The following is a 15,198-nucleotide window of genomic DNA, read 5'->3' as shown; positions in this document are numbered from 1 at the left end:
AATGTAAATAATGTTTAGTTAGAGTGTTCAGACTAGGTCCACGAGGTTCACGTGAGGGTAAGGGTGGGGGTTTGGCATTTAGTTGTAGGGTAGAAGTTAAGAAGTCAATGAGTATCCACACTATTATAAAAACATGTGAGTATCAGAGGGTGTGCATTTGTATTCACTTGAGTATACCATGCTTTGACTCTAGTTCAGAAATCTACTGTTTTTATTCTCCCAAACCCACCCAGCTCTCTAATCTACTTTACACAGCAGTGGTAGCAGTCACCCATGGGCCCAAAACAGCACCAAAAGACACACACATAGATGCAAGGTAAGAATGCAGACCACCACGCACACACCCAGTATCTGTCACACATGTAAATGTCGCTTCTCAGAGGGGAAAGTATAAAGGTAGGCAAAACCCATCCTGGGCATCTGAATGAGAAGGACTGTTTGGTGAATAAATCTGCAGACAGTCGACAGCTTATCTCCGCTGTCAGCTTAGAAACTGTGTGTATGTGTGTGCAGGTTTGCGTGTTCGTGCGTGCAACCACTTATCTTTATCCAGCCAAAGACCAAGATGCTGACACACTCACTACATGCTTACATATTTGTGTTTGAGTTGCTGGCATCTGTAGTGGGATCTACTGTAAATTGAACTGTGCAAAAAGCATCCTGGTAAACCAGAGCTGTGATTAAAATTATGCAGACAGGCTCATTGTCCCTTATCACAAGTACATTGTGATCAATAACAAGGATAAAATCAAGGAATCTGGTATATTCCATTGCAGGGTGTGTCAGAATGGCTAAATCCAAAGTTTTAGTCTTTGCCCTAGAAAAGCAGCCTTTAACTACTTGGCAGGAACAGCAATTTCCCATGTGGAGCGGCTGCAGTATACTATAGAAAATATTAGGCTCATTAGGTTAGTGTCATATAATAAATGCAATGTAATGACCATTGTCATTGTTGCCTTTTGGTAATAACACCGCAGAGAAAAATGAGGGGATGTAATATTTGCTGAAAATTCTTAATAGAATTCCTTCAGAGGAAATAGACCTGGTGATAGTTTGTTGAACTTTTGTCTTAGTGACAGGAATGTCATTGAGACTGAAGCTGAGGGCAAAACAGCAACCGCCATTGGGTGGAAAACGAAGCCAGTGAGGACATGACAAAAACTATAGGAACTGACTCATATTTAAAGCCTCAAGTGGCAATTAGAGGAACTAAAAACTGTTAAAAAGAGTTATAAATATTCTGATTGTGAAGTTTATGGTTAATGCTAAGCACCATTACAGTCAAGCTCACTTTGAGTGACAAGTACGTGCATACGCAGGAAGATGTAGATTGGTGTAGCCACTGTTGGGTCACCCACCTGCACTTCAGTTTTGTGAGTTAGTGTTTCTGACTTTCTGAAACCAAAACTGAACATAATTAGACAAGCAGGTGACATTATAAACAGTATAAAAGTTGAATGGAGCCTCTGATTCTGAAAAGTAAAGTCAGCTATGACTGGCAAGTCATTAGCCAATAAACTCCAAAACAGGATTCTAAAACCAGTAGGTGACATCATGGCAGCTACGGCCATAATTTATACTGTCTGTGATTTAATTAATGCTACAAAGTTTGGCTGTCAGGTAATTCTTTGAAAAATACTTCAAAGGCACTGAAACCCACAAAAACAGTCAAGATGTCCAGTGAGACCTAGCAGCCAGCAATCAGGTACAGCGACCTGTAGGGATGGGTACCGGTATCCGGTGCCATGATGGCACCGGTTCTGACATAAACGGAAGTAACCAGACCGAAAAGCAGCGCACATTTCGGTGCTTTATTTCGGTACTTTTTTTTTTCCTGAGCTGTGATACACTTTAGATTCTAGCCAATCATTTTATGTTTCCGAGGATAGTAGGCGGGTCCAGGTACGTACGTTCTTTTAGAGCAGAGCTACAGATTAAAAATGCCCAAGGCGAAGCGGTCAAAAGTCTGGCTGTACTTCACAGCAAAAGATGCAAACTCAGCAGCCTGCAACAAGTGCTTTAAGGTGATACTGTGATACTGTCAAAGGAGGTAACACCTCAAATCCGATGAAACACCTGGCGACGCATAGCGTTTTTTTAAAAAGCCGAGAAATGCGCCGTATTTGATAGCTTGCTGCGAGACCTCACACCGAGCACATCTACTGCGGGTGTGCTGCCTGTTATTGGACCCGGAGTTAGCAACATCCCCCAAAAACCCGAAGAGGAGAGTCCTGGCCCCTAGCCCTGCCAGTGTAGCAGAAATGATGACGGATGATGATGGCAGCAGCAGCCGTTCTTCTCTGCGTGAGTAGCTTAATGTTGTTCGTGTGTAATTTACGTTGAGTACGCTAACCACGTTATTACATTAATGCATGTAAGGTGAACTAGCAAACATCATCATAGCTACATGCGGCTGTCTTCTTGTTTGATGGCAGATACTCCCTTCACCCTGGCCAAAAAGGCTAAAATGACCAAAGAGACCAAAGTGGAAAACAGTTAAACATGAGAGGTTTTTGGACAAAGTTGGTGTTTTTTTCCCCCATTGTTTAAGCACTGCTTCCAGCCCAGAGTGATACCATATATGCCCCATAGCTGCAGAAAAGGCTAACATTGTTATCTTTTTACAAAAAAACAGCTGAACATGAGAGGTTTTTGGACCAATTTTGTGTTCTTCATTCTTTAAGCACCGGTTCGAGCACCGTTTAAGCACCGGCACCGTTTCAAAAGTACCGGTTTGGCACCGGTATCGGATAAAACCTAAACGATACCCATCCCTAGCGACCTGTGTGGGGACACGTGTGACACAGTCACTGTTTCATCCCCAGTGACTATGGAAACCTCTAGTTGACTATTTTTGCTGTCACCATCTTTGAAACCACCAGTGAAGAGCGACTGGTGGTGCTGAATGAGAAACTATAAAAAAAAGCACGCTCATTGGCGAAGTACATGTGATCAACACTAGCATATCCATTCAGAATCTTAACAACTGCCACATTTTACAAAATGAACTTTATGAACTTTAAACTGGTGGTTGGTCTTGTGATTGTAGTTATGGCAACCAACTGGTCCCCCAAAGGTTGAGTGTGCAACACCATCAGCCTCTGGGAAACTATTACTACTACTTTTCATTGCAAGGCAGTTGCTGCGGTTGCCCAGTGGGAGTCAACCAGCCTTCAAAAACATCATGGTCTGACTAAGTGCAATCGCTCGAGTTACAAAGTACCTATATCATTTTGCAGTTAAATCAGGATCCTGCAGCAACTATGTCACTACTGGTGGAGCAATTTTTGAATTTCTCTTTCAAATCAATGAGACTCTGAAATTAGGTAGTTAATGTGAATTTCTGTGTGTGGCAACAAATTTGCTGACTTATTGCCATATAGTCATAGATTGTGCTAACTGTAACTGTCAAGATGTTCCTATTCAATTGCAGACTGATAGCAGAGTGACTCCAACTTATTGATGTTTTATCTCCATCTTAAAACACTAAATGTGCTTTGAACACAGCAACCAGAAGCTTGCTGATGGCTGCCAATAATTTTGGTCATGTTGTGGTGTGAAACAATTGTTTTGCCTATTGTGACTGTAGCATTAGCCAGCTTTAGTTGATAACTTATCACCTGTAATAGTTTAAATATGGGACCTTGTGGCTCAATAATGCCAAGAAGTTGATGGCGAAATTGGGACATATCAGCTTAAAAATGTCAGTCGTGGATGTATTCACATTCCATGAAACCATTTTATATAATATCCAGAGCAGTTGGCGCTTACACCTTTTTGACATTTCTGGTTCAAATTAAGGAAAGAAAGAAAAAGGCAAGAAGGAAGAAAAGCACTGCAAACCATTTAAAAACACCATAAACCAAGGTGAGAGTTGGAACGCATGCATGTCTGTCTGCCTACGGAGGAACTTAACTCGAGTGTGTATCCTGTATGTGTGGGTCTGTGATGGAAAGCATTCATCATTTTCAGCAGTAATTCCTACCTCCATAATATCTATCAGCCACAGCAGCCTCTCCTACAGAGGGAGAGAGGGAGGGAAGGTTTTTAGGGGTGAGATGGAAGTGAGGGGGTTATCAAGGTGGAAGAAAAACACAGCCTATCAAGTATCAGCAAAAAGACTTTGTAATCTCAGAAGGTAGGCAGCGAAACATATCACTGTTCAGCCAACAAAGTCCACACCAGAAGAGTATCTATTCTGCAGTAGACACTAATAATCCACGGAGATATATCACACTACCATCTCTGTCTTTCACACTAAGCCAAGAGAGACAGAGGAGTGAGCAGACGGCCAAACAGGAAAGGAAGAAATTGCAATCCAAACAGTCAGACAGCAAGGCGAACTAGGAAAAAAGGAAATACTCCAATCCATCCATCATATTATATGCAGCAGACTAGACTGCTGCTTTGCCCTCAAAGTGTCAGAAATAAATAGTAATAGCAGCAGGTTCAAAATTACTGTAAGGAAATAAATTAATTTAAATGTTTTAATGTTGTTTTCTATTGTAAACGTTCATCTTAGTTAAGAGTACCCACTAATTAAGTAGAATTACATAATCATTCCACTAGTAAGCACTACTTACCCGTGCAGAGCTGAGGGTGGTGTTGGTCATGAAGCTGGCTGAAGATGATGTCAGAGTGTCTGGATATGACACCATGGACAGGGAGTCTGGCTGCAGGGCTGAGGCGCCAGCTGCCCCCTGTCGAGCTTTAAGGGCCTGAATTTCCCGTCGAAGGACCAGCCCATCAAAACGCTCCAGGTCCTGTGGCGCAACCAGGCCTCGTACTTCAGACAGCAAGGAGAACTGAGGGGAGGAAAGTACAGAGAAGGAGAAACAAGGAGACAGCGTGATTTAACAGACTCTGTTGGGCGACTGATCTTTAATTAGGAGTAAATCCTTTTTTTTTCTAATGGTAATGCTATCACCTGGAAACTGTTAGAACAACAGTGTCACTGTTCACAGTGAAGTTAGTTTTACATCACCACGGACGAACAAGAGGTCAACTGAGAAAGAAGCCCCTGCTCCACGATCAAAGCCAAGTCCCTTTTTGGAAAAAAAATTGTAGTCAGATAAGACAAAGGTTGAGGTTTTTGGCCACAGTGATAAGAAGTATGTTTAGAGAAGAAAAGGTGAGGCTTTTAAACCTATACTGTTAAACATGCTGTTGGATGCAACTTGCTGAGGAACAATTAACCAAATATTACTGGGGGTGTGGACTTGTTTACAAGTTGAAGTAAGTGAATTTATTTATATCGGGCTCTTTAAGATACAAATCATAAGTTACTTAAAACCAACCAACAAACCAACCAACCACAAAACAAACATCCCTCACCCCATAAAAATCCAACAAAATCCCCCTACCAAAATAACAAAACCACCAGGATTTCAGAGATAAAAATAAAGATAAAAAACCAAAAGAAAAAATAATATCCAAATCCAGAACAAGTCCGCTGATCTTACAGATTGTAGACTGGAGGGCAGAGTGTTTCAAAGAGTGGGGGCCATGACACTTTAGTCCAGATTTAGGGGTGGATAGAGAGCCCTCATTAGATGACTTGAGAGTCCCGCTTGAGAGTCATATATGGGTGCAAGAGTTTGCTGATGTGCTTCACCATTCAGAGACTTAAAGGTGAACTCCAGAAGCTTGAAAGAATTCTGAATAATGGGAGCAAGTACAGTGAGACTGGCACAGGTGTGATGTGAGAGTGCTTCGAGGATCTGGTAAGGAGCTTTGCAGCTGCGTTTGATCCAGGGAGGCTTTACTGAAGCAGGTGAAGACTGAGTTACAATAGTTCTGGTGAGAGAAAATGAAAGCATGGATAGAATGAGCATGAATCTGTAGGTTTTGATGTACTGATATTTCTCATCCAATTCCCCATTAAATGCCACTCTCAGGGAGTAGTGAGTGAACCCAGTCCTCACAATAACTGTAGTATTTAAAAATGAAACACTGACTTTGTGCTCACAGCATCATGCAAAAGTCTTTTATTTATAATTTATGAGAAAATAGGAAATAGGTCCACCAATTTATTTAAATACGCAAGAATATGGAAAACAGAGTTCATACAAATCTAATAAGGCTGAAAGTCAATATTTTATATGACCAACTTTATTCTGAATCTCTTAGGCAAGCTTTCTTGTAAATTCTTTTAGTAGTTTTCAGGAATAGTTCTCCAGGCCTCTCGTCAGCAGACACTCACTGTTGCACCTCTCTCCTGACCTCTTATGTACTTATTGATGACAATTTGAGCCAAATATTTCAAATTTGGATCCATTATTCCTGCTGCTGCTAATTTTTAGTCCAGTTTTTTTGTAATTTGACACATCTCACATTTTCCTCCTGTTTCCCTTCCTTAAGAATGGCTTCTTGATGAGGTCACTCTCACATTATTAGATTTTTGTGACAGCCTGATATTAAAAATTGAAAGATACAATTTAAAATTGGTTCTTTGGTAATTAATTGTCTGTTATTTGAAGACAAAACACCGATTAATCTCTTCACTTAGGTGCATTTTTCATCTGTGAACAGGCCAGTGTAAGTGGCTTAACTAAAAACAAACAAACAACCCCCCCCCCCCCCCACAAATAAAAGGCTCAGGTAGAAATATGGGACTGACAATGAGTGAAAAAGCAGTTTACACTGAAAGACCACTTTAAAAATTACAAGGAAAATTTGATTTCTTGAAAGCAAAATATAAAAAGCAAGGGACAGCTCAAGACTTTTTGCACAGAACTGTACAATACATATAAATTATACATGATAATATTGTAAGTCATGCCACAGTGGTTCTTTTTCTGTGGTTATAGTTATACAGTTACACGGAAAAGGGACAGAACACACAATAAACAAACCCAACGAGTTTTCCTGATATTTTGCTCCTAGACAGTAACAAGTATGTTATCCTTGATAACACACTCGCTGTATAACTGTGTGGTAAAAATCTGATATTGTAACTAGCCCTAGACTGAACTATTTGAATAATACATTATTTTGATGTAGAGAACCAAAATACAATTAAACCGTGTATCATCATAACTCTACAGATGCAACCATATACCAGCAGACCATATTTTCTTTCTACTTTAGCTGATCTAGCAGCAACACTCCTGTCATTAACCTGTAATTGTGTTTACTTTTTTCCTGGTGATGCAATGAATATAAAGTAATTAAATTTGCAGCTGAGCAGATTGGTTATGACTGCCGGTCAACAGAGTATTTATGAGCAAATTGCATTCCCATTTTACTGTCTGAACTGGCAAATATGTAAATGGGAACAACTGTGTTGTGAATATGACTTTGTTAAGGTGCAGTAAGTCATTGCAGAGAGCAGAGAAAGGCCAAACACAATCAGACAGGTGGTCTCCTTCCCTTATTCCCTCCCTTTATCTCCTGCTTCTTTCTCTCTAACCACAAACATAATTTGGTTTGTTTAAACAATGTCAGAAACAAATAAAATGCGCCACTGAGTTTTAGGTTAATTGCTAATAATGAATGGCATTAATCTACGCTCTTAAGTGAGCTGCATCAGCGGCTCTGATAAAAATAGATCCAATGCCTAAGGATAGCAGAGTGGACAAAAGAGCTGGGAATGAGTCACTCCATATGTGCAGTCAGTCGACAACACAGACTGTCTACAATGGCATCAGATCAGCTGCAGTAACCATGGTGAAGCTGGAGCACTATCCAGTCCTGGGTACATTCTCCAGTTAGATGAAAAGTACGTAGTGCATGAGGTATTTGGCTTCATGTGAAAAACTGTGTCAGATACAGAGAATTATGTTAAAACATTTCCTGCGTGAAAATGAAATGAGGGATTTTTCAGTGTTAGGTTTACCTGTGAAAAACAACCAACACAGGCTGGTTTTTGAAATTATTGTAAATTGTGTGTGTTTTTTTTTTCATTTGTGGGGTTTTTTGGTACATTTTACACATTATACTGAGAAAACTAAGCGCACTAAGATGGAGCTTCTTTATTTATACATTAGCTTTATTTTGTGGCCACTTTGGCTCATTGAAGTTGAATAAAATCTAGTTTTCTAAATTATTTTTTAAATGAAATTGCTTTTTGGTGTACTTGCTGGTACAGTATCCCTAAATACATTAATGCCATTTGCACAGGCTTTCTGTCGGCCCATGATACTGCAGTGTACTTAAGAAATTGGAAATAAAATGTCTTTGATTTATCGTGTTTTTTTATAAGGTGAACTTCTGCAGACTATGAGAAAATCACAACACTTTTAAGAGCTGGGGAGGAAGGAAAAATAAAACAAGCATAAATCTCAGAAGAGCTAAGAAAACTTCAATCCCACACAGAGACTTTACAGGAGAACACAGGCAGAAAATGTTTTCTCTTTTGATCTTTCTCTTTACTTTGTCAGACTCACACAAGCCGCCTCATAGATTACCTTTGCGTGCGTGTTCAGCAGCTCAAACAGCGCCATGACCAGCTGCTCCACTCCTATGTGTCCGTCCCGGTACTCCTCCACGTAGTAGACCATGGTCTGTCGCTCCGCCTCTGTCAGCAGGTGGCGTGCCTGCTCCTCCATCATGGCACGGGATTGATTCACTAGACTGGACAGGGTTACCTGTGAGCCTGCCACACCCTTATAAAAGCCAGACTAGATAAAAGAAAAGAAAAGAGACAAATGATTGACAAAGGCAATCAGGACTTGTATTATTTTATTTTTAAAATTGATTTTGATGTCTTGTTTATTTATTTGGGTGATGGAGTGAAGAAGCAAGCTGAATTGAAGGGGTGAAGAACAGGTCAGGGAGAGGAGTGGTGGTGGAGGCAGTTAAATACAATTAAGAGATGTTTTAGTGAAAGACGAGGCCATGCCCGATGGAGGAGGAAGAGGAGAACATGGGATGAGATGAAGAAAGAAAACCAGAAAGAAGTAGATGTTACAGAAGTAGAGGCGTGTTCGAGTGGCAGGAAACGGATCAAGGCAGACATAAGATGTCAATCCCATACACACAAACTATCCATCAAGCTCTTAATTCCTCATATAAATTATCATTCTACTTCCCTTTTCCAGCTGTCCTACTACCATCAATTATCATTCGCGCTTTGTGGTGCCAGCACCACAGCTTGCAGGAGGACAGATACTGTGCTGTTCACACATGTGGGTGGCGTTTACAGCCTTTATATCCATCTCTGTAGTGCCAGCTGGTTTTTCTGTCAATCATAAAAACTCTCTGCCACTTTGGCAACTTATAAATGCCAATATCACTTCTTCCGCTCCTTTTCTCTCACTGTCTCTTCCCTTTCTTTTCTCAGTTATCTGCTAGCCTGCACGCAGCTTTTCTTTAATTAACTCCTTAATCAAAGACACAACTTCAAAGTCACAGCTTCAGGGTCTGTGCCTGTGTTTGTACAGACAGAACCAGGAGAAGGAAACAGGCTCGGCGCCGCCTTCCCCTCCTCCCTTCCTATTCTCTGCCTTCACCTCATCCTCAACTCTTTTTAGCACTTGACCGTGTGTATCATCGGCTGTAGCTGTTGCAGTGTCCCAATCTCAGCAGAGCCAACAACTGTTTAATGCCCAAGGTGAACTGTGGCACTACCACACCCGAATCTTAATCGCTGCAATGCTTACCGCGAGAATTTCTCTAAAGCGTCTATGTCCCAGTTATTTACCTCAAGGGCACAGTGGATTGAACTGAAGAGGCCACAGAAGGCATGTTAGTCTGTCTCTTGCTGTCATATTAGAGGGCAGATTGGCACTTGAGGGAACTAATGAAATCGGTCATCAGTCTACTGGAGTGGAACACCTGCAGACTCGTGCTAATAACTTCTGCTGGAAAATGCGAGGATGGAGAGAGGCCGCTTTTACTGTAAAGCTGTGGTTTTACAGTTAATGGATATCCGGAAAAGGCCAGCCTGTTCCCTGGACCTGGTCCATCTCTGAGGTCACTCATTGGCAGGGTTTGTTAAATGCCAGATAAACGGATTGGCAATTTTATCAGAGTGACAGACAACAACGGCTAGGACCACAGCCGACATCCAGTCGATAAAGAGCAAATCAGATAAAGTCAGTTCAAAAACTTTCCCATTTAAATGTCACAACCCTTATCTTTGCCAGAACTTGACTCTGTTTTAAAATAAGGAGGAAAACTTGAGAGGCAAAAGGTATGAGAAGATGTGTCTCGTTGAGTCAGTCTCTGCTCGTGCCAAGGTCACAATAATGTAGTGTACAGCAGAGTATTATTCCACTACATCTAGTAGACAAGTAGATGCTGAAAACAATGAGCAAAATGTGTATGACAGCTCCACATGGTTGTCACACTCCATTCTGTACCAGTCTGAATTCTGTGTGGGGAATTAAGCAGTAGAACAATCACAGCTATTAAAAATTTTTCTTACAGTTTTCTTTAAAAGTGGTTATATGCTGTTTTCTAGAGCTGAACCAATATCGGCTTAAAGTGACCAGTCACAGACATACTGGTATCGGCGTATATTTATTATCTGATAGAAGAACATAATTAAAAATAATGATTTAAGCATTAAAATAACAACTAAAAATCCCAAAGAATGTGCGAAATACACTACTGATTTATAAGCTAAGTGTTAGGTTCATCGCCAGACATAATTGCTGAACAGACTGTATATCAGAGATGAACGTAGTCATCATGACACGAGCCACTGGTTAACGAAATCCTGTTTCAAGGAATTTAACTGTTGCTAGCTTAGTCTTTTGAAATCAAATGTGATGTGGAAAGGATGAATCTGAGAAACCAAGGGACCCTCATGTTTCAGCGACTTGCCAATCAAATGGTGGTTCCGCCCTGAAGAATATCTTGTTTTGCTCTTCTGTTTTACTCTAAAACTGACCTTTATTTATGAGCATCATGTAAATAAGATGAGGCACTAGCGATTAAGATCATTAGCCCCACAATTTCTCTACAACTCGATTTCTTTTTGCAATCAGAGGAGGCTATCAAAAAGAATGAGTTCATTTTTCATTTCCTGGAAATCATACCTATTTTTTATATACAGCCCAGATACATATTTTTTATATCTTTAAATTATCACTCAGACTGTGTATGTGGTTAAAAGTGGGAGTGGCTATGGTTATGACTAGTTTAGAAAAACGGGCCAAAACAGCTACACAGACTAAAACCCTGTGGAGGAGGTTGTCACATTTGTGTTTCAGTTACTGGGTAATATTCTTTGATGATTGTTATTCCTGGTTTTGGTTATCTTTCATTTATGCTCAGTGATCTTAGTTCTTCCTTCCTGTGTATTCTTCTTAGCCTGTGTTTAGTCTCTATCCCCATGTTTTCTCTGTACCTGTCCTGGTCCCACGCCTCATGTCTAGTCACCCTTGTCTCTATGTTCCCTCTGACTCCGACTCAGTCATGTCTCAGTGTGAAGCCCGTGTCTCTGAGTCTGTGTCTTTGCGTATGTGTCATGTTTCCTGTTTTACTTTGATAGTCTCGTGCGGTATGTCAGTGTGTCTAGTTTTGCTTCCCCTTGTCTCGTTATGTCTAATTAATCCCAGCTGTGTTTCCCTCCTGTTTCCCATTCCCTCATTACTCCCTTGTATATTTAAGCCCTGTGTTTTCCTCTGTCTGTTGTTGCGTCATACTCTCACTATACTATGTGGTTCTTCCCTCTGTGTTTCAAGTCAATTCAAGTTTTCAATTCCTGGTTTAGTTTCTAGTTTTGCTTTGTGTTTGGATGTGAAGTTTTCCAGCATTAAAGCTGAGTTTTGAGTTTACTCCTCCGTTTATGAGTCCTGCGTTTTGGGTCCAACATCCTGCCACACAGCACACCATGACAGAGGTGGTCTCAGTCCAGTTTCAAAAGAATTCCAGAGTGGTTCTCATGTGGTGAAAATGGGCTCTAACCTTGTCCGGGTCTGAGTTAAACATTGCCATGTATATGTTTTCATTCTAGGATACGAAAGAGCGCGACAGACATTCTGACTGCTGTAGATGGTAGGCATAAAGTCAATGTAAATTCTTCAGTCAAAAACACAGCACCATCTCCATGTATTTATTATTGTAGCTCTCAATAAGTGGACTGATTGTTCTCATGTGGTTTGTAGTGACACATTTTTGCTTATTTCTCTGTGTTACAAGAAACCAAATCACTGGAAAATGCTGTACATTTTACACACTCATTAAATGATTCAGACCACAGTAAGTATGGTGGGAAATAGTTAGAAATGGATTGAAATCTGTTATTACATGACCAGATATTATAATAAATGAGGGCTTGTTCTGTATAGCTGTGCCACACGCCCAACCCCAACAAAGAGATTAAGTAGTCAAAGAAAATCAACAGCATTGTAATATGATTGTGTTTTTAGTTAATTTTGTTACAGCAGCTTCCAAAAAATAAAAATAAAACTACTTGTTTAAATATGACAGCTGTGATTGAGATTAACCCTGTGATATTAACTTGACAATGAATTTGTCCATCCACACCGTCTTGAGTTCTAATTTTAATGAGGATGCAGATTCAGTGAAAACAAAGCTATATATTCGTGACCAATGAAATTAATTCACGTTTTTCTTCTTGACTTTTGAGAACAGTATAAAGCTGACAAGAACAATCACAGGCTGCATATTTACAGCTCTTTTTTATCATGAAAACAAGTTCAATCCCCACTAAAAGTGCAGATTTCCACAGTTTCTCACATTCCTGATCTCTGTTTGTGGACAGTTCAGTACCATTTTTCCTCACACAGGTTCATGCACCTTTATAATGAGTCGAGGAAAACAACTGGTGAAAGGCTAGAGGGAAGATTACCATGCTGTAGCTGTAACAGTTGACTGCAAATAATGATGGTACAGATCAGGCCTGACCTCGGAGGGCAGAGCTTAGTATTAAAACCTGACATGGTTTCTTCTGGTGTGTTGAAATATTAGAACCTCAGAAAAACAGAATACAACAGCTTTTCGACTCCATCATTAGCTTCCATCTGTCAGAACCTGAATATGTTAACTTTAAAGAGGCATTATGGACCTACATTCGTAGGGTGATTGTGTTTGAATATCCGTTTGAACATCATACTCCATCACCGACAGAAGCAGCCATAAACAAGCGGGTTTAATTGGTGGATTCAGATCTCGTGAGCTGTTTTTATTCTGCACACATCTCAGATGTGTGCAGAATTCACCTGTGGACTGCAAATCAACTTCATTAATGGGACGGGTGTGGTCGCTTGTTACTGCAAAGGTTTCTTTCAACCCATCCATCCATTCGCTTCCGCTTATCCTTTTCAGGGTCGCGGGGGGCGCTGGAGCCTATCCCAGCTGTCATAGGGCGAGAGGCAGGGTACACCCTGGACAGGTCGCCAGTCTGTCGCAGGGCCAACACACAGGGACAGACAACCATTCGCACTCACATTCACTCGCACATTCACACCTAGTGGCAATTTGAATTATCCAATTAACCTATCCCCACAAGCTGCATGTCTTTGGACGGTGGGAGGAAGCCGGAGTACCCGGAGGGAACCCACGCAAACACGGGGAGAACATGCAAACTCCACACAGAAAGACCCCGGCCTGATGTTGGAATTGAACTCAGGACCTTCTTGCTGTGCAGCAACAGTGCTAACCACCATGCCACCGTCTTTCAACCCAATGTTTCCCAAATAAATATGAACGAGAAAAACTTTAACTTTTTGTCTTTGGGAAAATCTTCCATGTATTGGAAAATAAAAATTAGTAAAGAAATCAATCTGCGACAGATCAGGAGTGTTTGGCACTCTTAGAAGACGGGCTAATTTACAATATGTGGTTATAAAACACACAGCGCTTTTTGATTACCTCTGCTCACAATGCATGTCTGCTGCCTGCAAATGCTCACATCTATTATACATCTGTCTCATAGACAGAAAACATATTTCTGTACAGCTGAAATTATTATTATTGGCAGACTTGATTTTGCATTCATATTTGATTGAAGTTTGAGTGAAACTGTTTAATTAAAAATATGCACAAACTTCTGATTTGTTGATTGCTTAAATGGATTTAATGTAGAGGTAGTGTTAAAGCAGATAGATAGGAAAGTAAGATAGTTAAGAATTGAAAGGAAATTAATACCTAGCAATACTGAAAACTGGACTGTTTTCCTAACTTGACATTTGCAAGGCACCTGTATGGGTGTGCCATAAAGTTGCACAGTTGCACTCAAGGAAAAAAAGGTTTCCCTTATAACAGTGTAGCACTTATGTTCTAAAAAGCTGAAATGAAATAATAAAATGAAATCAAGTCCTTCGGATTTTGCCAAATCCCACTGAAAATACAAAAAAATGTCTTTTTTTAAAAAAGTCAGACCACACCTTGTTGTAAAACTTATCCAGATGTGCAAGCAAACCCACATCTCCTATCAGAGATTTTAGATTTCATTAGACTTGCTGTCAATATATTCAGACATATATCAGCTGCAATCTTTAGATTGCTAACTCAGATGCATTGGCGAGCTTCAGTGGAGACCAGCGTGCTGACAGACGGGATCCATTGGTTTGGAAATCACACCCTCTCAAAGTTTGTGCCCGATCAAGCACAATCACTGTGATAGTTCCAGTTTACAGCTGACAGAGTTTAAACGTGTGTGTATTGGTAACATTTACGTAAGAACCACTGCAATTTGATTTACCATCAGTCATTGCTTCAGATTTATCTGCTTTGTGTTTGTACTGTTTCTGTACCTATTTATCTTTACACAGACTGATGGTAATCATTCCACACTGTAATCTGATCTGTTGTACTTGGAACACACTGAGCAAAGGTATGCCATTCAAATTTCTAATTTGCCTTTCAAATTTCTACTGCTTTTTTTCTGTATATTTTGCTTTTTAAGGAATCAGAATTTCTTGCAATTTTTAAAGTAGTCTTTAAAATTTTGAATTCAATTTTTTTGTTAACAGCAGGTCCCATTCCTTCAGTTAAACCTATGAAAAATGCCAAAGATAACAAAGATTGCAAGGCATAAAATGGTATTTTGCACCAGCTAGGTGATTTCTAAACAGCTATTAGCTGAAAATGTAGGCTATGCTGTTATTTGAGGAAACAGGACAAGTGGAGTACAAAAGAACTATCTAAAGCAGATGAACAGTATCTAAAAGTCATGTCATAGAAATAGAAAAATAATCCAGCTCCAGATCTGAGAGATGCATCTGGCCCTTCAGCTAATGCATCTACTGTTCACTGAAGCATGATCAGTAAAAGGTCTCAGTG

General features: G+C 40.2%; 1 protein-coding gene across 3 annotated transcripts in view; it reads right to left on the bottom strand.

The window, feature by feature from the left end:
• Positions 1-15,198, bottom strand: part of whrna (whirlin a) — a 190,018-nt gene that overhangs the window by 21,044 nt on the left and 153,776 nt on the right. For 2 of the 3 annotated variants that reach the window (XR_014800755.1, XM_084934724.1), the window contains exons 6-8: positions 8,409-8,621; positions 4,584-4,805; positions 3,986-4,018 (exon numbers count right to left, since the gene is read on the bottom strand). Coding sequence is in view for 2 of the 3 variants with exons in the window: in XM_084934724.1 (XP_084790850.1) it covers positions 3,986-4,018; positions 4,584-4,805; positions 8,409-8,621 (468 nt within the window). In the remaining variant the exon portion in view is untranslated. The remainder of the gene's footprint in view (positions 1-3,985; positions 4,019-4,583; positions 4,806-8,408; positions 8,622-15,198) is intronic. The other variant, XM_084934725.1, reaches the window with a different exon arrangement.

This window comes from Perissodus microlepis, chromosome 7, assembly GCF_051167445.1.
Source record: "Perissodus microlepis isolate ML-2025 ecotype Zambia chromosome 7, ASM5116744v1, whole genome shotgun sequence".
NCBI classification, from domain to species: Eukaryota; Metazoa; Chordata; class Actinopteri; order Cichliformes; family Cichlidae; genus Perissodus; species Perissodus microlepis.
This window is presented reverse-complemented; position numbering and strand designations above follow the sequence as displayed.